This window comes from Cebidichthys violaceus, unplaced genomic scaffold (genome assembly GCF_023349555.1).
Source record: "Cebidichthys violaceus isolate CVI_PGR_0920_01 unplaced genomic scaffold, fCebVio1.0.p SCAF_69, whole genome shotgun sequence".
Lineage (NCBI taxonomy): Eukaryota > Metazoa > Chordata > Actinopteri > Perciformes > Stichaeidae > Cebidichthys > Cebidichthys violaceus.
Window position 1 is genome coordinate 994,714 of NW_027176916.1, and position 10,424 is coordinate 1,005,137.

The following is a 10,424-nucleotide window of genomic DNA, read 5'->3' on the forward strand; positions in this document are numbered from 1 at the left end:
GAGAGGGGACGACCGGGAACCGAGGTCTCCGCCAGGAGTCGACCCCGGTGACGTTGTGTTTCCTCTAAAGCTCTCACGTTATACATCTCTTTCATTTGAACATCACCGAAGTGTGAACTGTTACTCGTCTAGACACCGAGGAGCCGTAAGACGTCGTTAAACACACTTCACTTAAACCCCAAAGTGTGCAGACACACACACACACACACACTTTCGTACCGCCTGTTAGCACCGTTAGCTACGAGCCGCTCAGGCGTCGCCATGTTGAGAGCCGTGCAGAGGCAATAGAAATCCTCCCAATCTGGTGTTACACTCATTTAAACTCTGCAACAAGCCGTCTTCCTTCGGTTCGGTTCCTTATCGATATGAAAAAAAGACAATTAATTAAGAAAAGAAGTTCCAAAATCTTTAAAAACATTCTCAGCTTAACAATTATCTCAGTGATTATCTTTAAAAATGAAATGAATGAATATGTTGGTAAAGGAGGAGGCAGAAGTACACGATGTTCATCACGTATCACTGCCAGTCTAACTGCTGCAGTGTGTGAGTGTGAGCAGCAGGAGGCAGCACTGAGCTCTGAACAGGGTGAAGACTGTCATCGTGTTACTGATTAATGATCTGGAATAACGTCCCGCTGATCTCACCAGCTCCTTTTTCCAGGAAATAGATCTCTGAAACAGAAAGAAAAAGACAGACGCACGCACACACACACACACACACGTCAGCTGAAAGGGAAATATAAAAGATAAGGCCGGGAATCCCGGGAAACAAAAAGAGGGACTAACCCTCTAAGGAAGGTGTGCATGCTTTGTTTATTGTGTGTGTGTGTGTGTGTGTGTGTGTGTGTGTGTGTGTGTGTGTGTGTGTGTGTGTGTGTGTGTGTGTGTGTGTGTGTGTGTGTGTGTGTGTGTGTGTGTTTGTGGAACACATGACACCACTGATGCAGTGTAATGAAGATAAAAGGATGATGAATGTGAAACAAAACCTGCTACGAATGTACGAGACGCTGCAGAAGGAGACACCAGGTAAGACTACTACTACTACTACTACTACTGCAACTGCAACTACTACTACTACTACTACTACTGCCTCTTCTTGTGCTTCTTCTTCTTCTTCTGCTGCCTCTTCCTCTTTTTCTTCTTCTTCTGCCTCTTCCTCTTTTTCTTCTTCTGCTGCCTCTTCTTCTTCTTCTTCTTCTTCTGCCTCTTTTTCCTCTTCTTCTGCTGCTTCCTCTTTTTCTTGTGCTTCTTCTTCTGCTGCTTTTTCTTCTGAGTTCTTCTACGCTTATTCACAAAAATGTTTGGTCTTTGTTGGCGCCTAGCTTTTACGATTACACTTATTGATTTCTCGTGTGTCGTGTTAATATATAAAGCATCACAGTTCATTTTTTGACAGTCCTAATTTAAAGTCCACTTACTAGCTTTTACCGGAGCTTTCGAGCATTTCACACAGTCCTCATCAGAGACGTTCTTCTTCATGTTCTTTGTGGCGTTAAAGTATATAAAGTAGTTCAAATTAGAAATGAAAATTAAAAACAGTCAAAAGAGACTGCTACAAAAGAGAACCAGCCAATTATTTTATTTTGGGATTATTTGGATATAATAAACATATATTTAATTTTATTTATATCTTTCCTTTTCCGTGTAGAATGAGAAGTTTACCAAATAATAAAAGAAAATCAGCAGTTAATGTGAAACGATGCCGTGTGTAAACAAGATTTTTTTACTATTTTTTTACGAATATTTAGCTTTTTTTAAGTAGTAAACATCTGCAGCTCATTATACCGCCAAAATAAAAGGTGACTTTTCTTTGCCTGAGACCCTCACGCAGTACAGTCGCCTTTAACGGCGAAAAGGAGAAAGCGTTTCCCAGCATGCCGTACCGACTCCCGGTCTGGATGTGTGAGCTCTACTCATCATAGTCACACTGTTGTTTGTTTACGGTGTGGTGAACCAGAGGAAACGTCACATGACAAACCAGACGCACTCCCACAGTCCTGAGAAGGATGTGTGATTATTCAACACACCCACACTCTGTCCACTGGGGGGACAGATTCCTTTAACTCCATCAATGACTTAATGACTTAATGCTGCTGACTCTCTCTCTCTCGCTCTCTCTCTCTCTGTCTCTCTCTCTCTCTCTCTCTCTCTCTCTCTGTCTTTCTCTCTCCCCCCATTCTCTCTTTTCGAACATTCATCCATAAAAGGCTGTTTTAGATAAGAAACATGTGCAGAACTTTTAAAATACCCCAAATTCCAAATGGTGGGTGAGAACATCCAAACTATTTCTAAGGAAACTTTAGGATTAATAGAGGCTATTTTTTTTGGGAGGGACCGGGGGGGGGGGGGGGGGGGGGTTGCGTCTCCCTGAAGTGAAGCATAAAACTGCACTTCCCAACCCCCTTATAAGGCATTTCCCTGAGAACAGTGGGGGGGGGGGGGGGGGTTGCAGGATATTCTCACAGGATGTGATGGCTGGACAGCAGCCGGAGCAGGAGAGTCAGCTGAGAGGAGCTCTCTGGCTTTGCGGTGTTTTGCTCGGTTACTATCGATCTGTGTGAGTGGGTGAGCGCTGAGGATGTGAGTTATCCGCTGAAAGTGAGGTAACCGTTGCACGGTTGGGTTGTTGGGAGCAGATGTGTGCCTGCTGACAAGTCGTAGGAAGAACTTCTCAGATCCTTTTTAAAGTAAAAAGTGCAGAAGTCGCATCGGCTGCTAGTTTGCAGAGAAGATTGAACACGAAAAAACACGAGATGTGAGTACATATTTCAGGTAAAACCTCTGTATCTTAACCTGTTGTTGTTTATACTTTTACTTGAGTTAAATACTCTAAATGCTTGAGAAAGTATTGAAACAAAAATATATAATAAACAAGATGGAGAATCAGCAGTAAGGAGACGATGCCATGTGTAAAATACTTTGTAAATAGTCTGTGGATCATGATAAAATACTCACAGTATTCCTGCTTCAAATTCTCAGCTCCGTGAGTAAAAGTACACAAGTATTATCAGCAAAAAAAGTGTCAAGTACTCGGGTATCAGTGTGTAAGTAGCATTGTATTGCTGGTTTGAACTGCTTCATTCACTGCTGGGTAGTTCAGTCCAGTGGTTCTCAACCTCTGGGTCGGGCCCCTCCAAAGGGTCACCAGATAAATCTGGGGGGGGGGGGGGGGGGGGGAATTTATGTTTATTTTGTTGACTTTTATTTAATCTTTTAGATAATTTAACTTGAGTTTAGTCGCATTGAAACATCCTTTTGTGTAACGAGTAACTATAGCCGTCAAATAATCTTAGTGGTGTAAAAATTTAAAATGTTTCCCCCGTGAAATGAAAATGAAAATGGAAACGCTCAAGTAAACAATCATGACACAATAATCACACTTGGGTACAGTACCTGGAAGTCCATCCGTAGCCTCAGATAGAGAGAGTGTTGATCTTTCTGGCTGCTGATTAACGACCACAATGTTCTATCGTGTCGTAAATGTTAATAAGTGACCTGCAGCTGTAACGTGTTTTTTTTTTTTTTTTTTTTTTTATTTTGCTCTCTGCAAACCTTTATGGTACTTACCATTACAGCGATGCTAATTACTCCCACATTGTCTTCCCTCCAAACTGACATGTTGTTGTTTTGTTCAGGGGAGCTTATCAGCAAAGTTTCAGCAAAGTTTCCGTAAAATACAACAAGTCACAGACCTTGTAGAAGGTGACTCACCGAGGCAAAAAAAAAAAACAATCTTTTTTTTTTTTTTTTTTTTTTTGTTCTTCTCCAAACAATAAGCTATAGTGCAGAATTGATAGCATTCACTCAGAGCTCACGGAAACACGCGTTGATCTTAGTCATTCGTTCTCGGTTCTGCCGGTTCTGCAGCTAAATTACCGTTTTAGAACAGAAATGTCACTGCATGCGAGTGACAAAAACACACACACAAAAAAAAAAAGCCCCTGTTTGTGTCTCAGGGCATAATTAGCACCGTCATAGGTCTGCATGTCACACGGTAGGTAGGGCTACCTCCGGCTTCCTTCCCTTTTTTTGTTTTTGCCGAGTCGTATCACCGGCAGCATGCTTCCTGCATTCGTGTGTTTCTAACCCCGTGTCGATCTGGACTCTCTCCCTGTGCCGCAGCACCATGGCCGCCTTCCAGCTGCTCTTCCCGCTGTTGGTCAGCTGCGTGGCGGCGTCCGCACGTCCTCCCCGACGCCTCCCAGCATGCCAAGTTGTAAGTAGAAACCTACACAGTTCAGATTTCTTTTTCTCCTGTTTTTATTGCATCTTTCCCTCACATCTCCAGTCAAATAAACACAGAATATGTTCATCTGTTTTTAGTTTATTTAAAAAAAAAAAAAGGGAGATGAGAGCACCTAATCCATCAGGTGCTTGAGGTATTTTCAGATTATCCTCCAGTGAAAGGCCGACGGTTTATTTGAAAGCTCTTGACCAGCAGATCTGGTTTATTAGTTTAAGCTGTGCTACCTTCAATATTTGGACAGAGAACCATTATTTGGCTTCTCTGGAAGAAGAAGAAGAAGAAGAATGGGAAGTGTTATTGTCTGCAGACGTCACAGCAGACTGTGGCATCTTTTCTAGTGAATCGTGTTCTACTTTTTTGGCTTCTCATGCCAAACTGCCAGGCAGAACTTGTTGTAATTTTGTCATGAAGTGGAAATATGACGCGCATCACTTCCCGTGTAATGGAGGATTTTCTTTTCCTTGGAAAGACCAGCGAGTACGTAAAAGAGCTTTTTAATGAAGTGTCGGCATAATCACTGCTGTGTGCTGTGTGTGTGTGTGTGTGTGTGTGTGTGTGTGTGATGTGACGTGACGTGACGTGACTGAACCTGTTTCAAAGACTCTGTCTGGGTCGTCCCCCATCTGCTGTCTAATAAAGGCATAAAAACAATAGTTCTTATTGGTTCCCTAACCTCCACTGGTTCCCAAACTGGGTGCCAGTGGTCCCAGTGGGTCCTCAAAGACAAGTCAAGAGGGTCACATGACTTATTCCCATTTTCCTAAAGAGCCAGTTTGTAGCATTTAGGGGGGATATATGAGCAGAAATGTAACATAACATTCATAACTATGTTTTCATTGGCGTATAATCAGCTGAATCTACGAATCGTCGTGTTGTTGTTAGCTTAGAATGAGTTCTTCACATCTACACCGGGAGCAGGTCCTCTACGTTCCCCTCAAGCATCGGTTTTTGGGGCGTGTCGGGACGCGTTGGTTTCCACTTATTACATGCATACAGGGTCTTTTCAAAATAAACTTCCATCTTCACAGGATTATCTGTTGGTTATATTTCGTATTTTTAATCTTAATCTGGAAGGTAGCGAAAGTTATTGAGTACATGTAGTGAAAGGCAGCAGAAAATGGAAACACTCAAGTAAAGTACCTCAAAATAAATCAGTACTTGTGTACATTTACACACATGTACATCAGATGTTATGCACGCAAATATTTAACTTCAGAGTTTTTTTAGGAATGTAAGCACTGATAACGGCGGAATCTTTTCAATGACGCCACTTTCGTTAAAATATGCCAGATTTTGTTCCTCGACGCCCGACAACAGACACGAGATGTTCTGCCCCTCCACAATAAATCACTGTGTTTGTTGACGGGCCGGCTTGTAAGCGACGAGGAATGCCACTCTCAGGATACCACAAGTATGCCAAGAAGCCGCACATAGACTCGGCCTCAGAGAGAGAAAACGGGGACAGAGACAGATTCACGAGCTGGTGTTGGACAGAAAGCGGTCTCTGGCCATATGGTTTCTGTAATAAACTGCTCTTAATTGCGTAGATATTTGAATCTGTGAGGGTAAAAGAAGATGAGAAGTTGGCAATAAAGATATGAGGCGTATCTTTCTTTCATCGTGTTGCTTTAACGAACTAGAGATCGAGTCATTAAAGCAGCGAATAGATTTCAAGAGGGAAAGTATTTCTTCTCATTAGAATAACTCGCCATCATAAACCTCAGAGGACGGTGTTGCTGCCAAGAACACGCTCAATAAACCGACCCTCTGCGTACTCTTTAAACATTTGCTCTGTATTGTGTCATGGCCGGCATAATCAGACGTTTGTGTGTTTTGGTCTTCAGGTCCAGATGGATGTGTTTTGCAGCGACCTGAGCCTCAGAAGTGCTCCGGTCGATCTCCCTCGCGGCGTCCAGACGCTGGACCTCTCTCGTAACCAGGTGCAGAATCTCACCCGGGAAACTCTGGCGTACCACACCGGCTTCCGTCACCTGAACCTCCGCTCCAACAAGATCCACTTCATCCAGCCGGGGCTCTTCAAAGACATGACGGATCTGAAAGTCTTGGACCTGTCCAGGAATCACCTGAATGTTTTCGCTCTCTCCAAAATCAACATCGGGCCGCTCACGACCGTGAAGTCGCTCGACCTGTCGAGCAACGGGCTCTACACGGGGATGTCGGACTATTTCCTGGCGGACACCCCGTCGCTGGAGAACCTCTCTCTGAACGGAAACAGCATCACCAAAATAGAGCAGAACACCTTCAGCAGATCCTCGTCGTTGACAAAAATCGGCCTGCACAACAACGTGATCTTGGAGATCGAAGACGGCGCTTTCGACTCCCTGAATCGTCTGACTGAACTCGATTTGTCCAAGAACTCCATCACCTGCATCACCGACTTCAACCTCTGCAACTTGAAAGTGCTCAATCTCAGCAAGAACAGCATGGAGCTTTTCCAAAGCGTGACGTCGGCGGATTACTATAACCTCCTCTCACTCGACCTGAGCGAAAACAAAATGCTTTACTTTCCCCGTCTCCCCAGAAACAACAGGCTGGAACACCTGGACGTTTCACGGAACCAACTCCAGAGCGTCAACGTCTCGGGGACTCCAGGAAAAACGGTGTTTTTTTATCACCTGAGATACCTGGACATGAGTTACAACCAACTCAAAAGCATACCAGAGTCCTTTTTTTACTGCATGGGATCACTGGAGGTCCTGAACGTGAGCAATAACTGCATCAGCTCGTTCTCTGTCGCTAACGAAGTCCTTCTACGGACCGTGAAGATCATCAATCTCAGCCGTAACTCGCTGCAGAGCCTGACGTTCGGGGAAAACACTCTGCAGTCGCTGGAAGAGCTCGTCCTACATGGAAACGACCTCGTCACCCTGGACCACGGCATATTTCAAAGACTTCCGAGCATCAAACACCTGCAGCTCCAGCAGAATAACCTGCAGATCTGTTCCTCGGACCAGAACCACCAGGATCCTCCGGGTTGCGTCTCCTTTGCCTCTATACCGAACTTGCGGTACTTGGATCTGTCTGAAAACAATGTGAGGACTCTGCCTGCGAACGCGTTTGCCAACACCCCTCTGACGTTACTGGACTTGTCCCTGAACCCGGGCTTGGACATGGACAAAGACTCCCTCTCCGGTCTGGAGCATTCCCTGGTCCACCTCCTCCTGAGGGAGAACAACATTTCCAGTCTAAACACGGACTTGTCGTCGCTGAGGAGCCTCAAACACATAGACCTGTCCACCAACCAGCTGACCGCTCTACCGACGTGGAACAAAGACTCCTCCATCGAGTCCCTGAACCTGCAGAACAACCACCTGGTCACCCTGGAGTACAACACCATGCTGGCTCTGGAGCACTCGCTAAAAACCCTCTACATGGGCTCCAACCCGCTGAGCTGCTGCAGCAACCTGGACTTCCTCCACATGGTGCAGAACTCGGCCGTGGTCGTTCCCGACATCGAGACCGTGACCTGCGTTCACGAGGAGTACTCGGAGCCGGTCAACATCGAGAAGGTGACCCAGGAGATGTGTCACACATCGGGGGTCCAGAACTACGTCATAGCTGTCGTGGTGATAGGGTTGGTGGCGGTGATCGCGTCGGTGCTGCTGGTTAAATGTTGCCGGTCGAGGAAACCGAAACACAACCGAAGCTTCAACGCTTAATGTGAAGCCGTGAAGGAGTTTTATATTTTGCCACCTGGTTGGTGCTTTTTAAACCAGAGAAGAAGAAAAAAACATGAATGTTGTGTCTGCAAAGTCACTCAAAGACTTGTGAAGGGACAATGTATTGCCTTGACTTTGGTTTACCATGACCATCTTTGCCACTAGAGTGAGACGGGACACGCGAAAATCAAACCGCAATGGCTGCCTGACATCTCGTCTCCTAAATGAAGACAATAGAGTGCTGCAGGAATGTGAGTCCGGAAACCCGGAAATGAGTCAGCATTTTTTTTTTTTTTATGTGTTTTTGGTTAGATGCCTGAGATCAGGTCTGTGTTTAACACAAGCTGGAGAGATTTTAAAGTTTAGTTCTAGGATATTAAATGTGTCAGTAAACTCCCCTCTAGTGAGTTTAGAAGCGTTTACGTGTCTTAAGAAAGGGTCTCAATGAGACGACTAAACGTCCTCACTAGAACACTAGACGTGAAGTCATGTGTAGTTTGTTTTTAGCCTCACTTTAGCTTTTTTTTTTTTTTTTTTTTCTGACGGTTGTATTTATGCTTCAAAAATCATAGAAGTGGTGTTCATTTGTGAAGATTATATTATTATCATATTTTTTTAACTGCAACTTTAAAGCCTTTCGGGTAAAGCGGGAGTGTTTTCTGTTTGTTTCACAAGCCTCATGCTAACTAGCATAGGTTTATTGAATGTTAAAAGGATTGATCCACTCAAACACTGTTGACTCTGTCATAACATGCTTTGGGAATAGTTTGACTTTTTGGGAAATACGCTTAAAGGCAAGCAACCTGTTAGCTTAGCATAAAGACTGGAAACACCTAGCTTAGCTCTGTCTAAAGTCAACAAAATCCACCTCCCAACTCCTCTAAAGCTCACGAATTAAAATGATATATCTCGTTAGTTTAATTTGTACGCAGCAACTACAGGAAGTGACTGCGCCCCGGCCCAAAAAAATAAATAACACATAATTTGTTGTTTTCACATGAAACAGATGAGATTGAATTTGTAGCTAGCTGTTTCCTGTCTTTAGCCTCAGCTAAGCTAAGCTAACAGACTGCTAGCTTTTGCTTTGTGTTTACAACGCAGAGACGAGAGCGGTATCATCTAGCTTTCAGCAAGAAAGCAAATAAGCATATTTTCTATATTTAATATTGAACTATTCCTTTAAGTGTCGATCGAGGGGCTTCTTAAAAAAAATTATGATAAATAACTGTGAAACATGAATATGACTTAACAAAGTCAGATGTCTTCACTCGGTGACGTTCAGTGTAACAGTGTCTGAGAGTGGACTCTTTCCTTCAAGCTAAGAATAAAGGAAGACAAACACTACAAAAGGCTCTATTCATATGAAGCATGATTAAATGAAGTGTGTGTATATATATATATATATATATGTGTGTGTGTGTGTGTGTGTGTGTGTGTGTGTGTGTGTGTATATATATATATATATACATATATATATATGTGTATATATATATATATATATATATATATATATATATATGTGTATATATATATGTATATATGTATATATATATATATATATATATATATATATGTGTATATATATATATATATATATATGTGTATATATATATATGTATATATATATATATACGTATATATATATATGTATATATACGTATATATATGTATATATATATATATATATATATATATATATGTATATATATATATATGTATATGTATGTGTGTGTGTGTGTGTGTGTGTGTAGGATGTCAAAAAGAGTTTTTATAAAGCAATCCAACCCGTCCCTTTACCCTTTTTATGTGGTTTGCACTTTAAATTCCCTTGTTTGTGTGATTGTGTCTTATTCTGTGACTGTTTTTAACACTAAAAATATTTTTGTTTAGAAAAAAAACTAAGCTGGATATTTTAAACAATATGTCGTCTGTATTGATCCCAGGTTCTGTAGTGCAATACAAAAATATCTATTAATTTGACATGAAAAAGCTGAAAGCTGGGCTATAAGCACTGAAATTAATAACTGTGACACTCTGATGTGGAAGTTTAATACACATACTGTTTATTTTTTGGATAAATAAATGAATAAATGTAGTGGGCTACACTGGGCTCCACAGTTTCATACAATTTGAATGTGTTTGATAACTCATCCTGTGATTTTTGTAACGTCATGTAAGCAATATTTTGTACCAAATGAAGGCCATTTTCTACATGTAAACACTGTGTGGGACATTATTTTATGTACAAAAACATGTAAACCTCTGAAGGTAGTATTCACACCAGCACTCATTGTCACCTCATTATTCAGCTAATACTGTAATATGTTTTTTTTCGCTCTGTACATTTTGTATAATGTTTGGAGTTTTGGGGCAAGAAACAGCACTTAATGATATGAGAATAAACTGAATGTCATTTTCTAATATTTGTCTCTTGAGTATTGCACAAAACGTTTGTCTCAACTAATATTCATTTTTAATATATTATTTAATTTTGTATTC

At 42.0% G+C, this 10,424-nt stretch overlaps 1 protein-coding gene across 2 annotated transcripts; it reads left to right on the forward strand.

Moving 5' to 3' along the window:
* Positions 1-494: 494 nt before the first annotated feature.
* Positions 495-9,367, forward strand: lrrc32 (leucine rich repeat containing 32). Of its 2 annotated transcripts, none has more exons than XM_068735031.1 (3): positions 495-1,025; positions 4,122-4,215; positions 6,090-9,367. In XM_068735031.1, the coding sequence occupies exons 2-3, from the start codon at positions 4,126-4,128 to the stop codon at positions 7,923-7,925; spliced, it is 1,926 nt and encodes a 641-aa protein (XP_068591132.1). In that variant the 5' UTR covers positions 495-1,025; positions 4,122-4,125; the 3' UTR covers positions 7,926-9,367. The 2 variants fall into 2 exon arrangements, with proteins under 2 accessions (XP_068591132.1, XP_068591131.1); XM_068735030.1 differs by lacking the exon at positions 495-1,025 and adding an exon at positions 2,497-2,754.
* Positions 9,368-10,424: the final 1,057 nt, after the last annotated feature.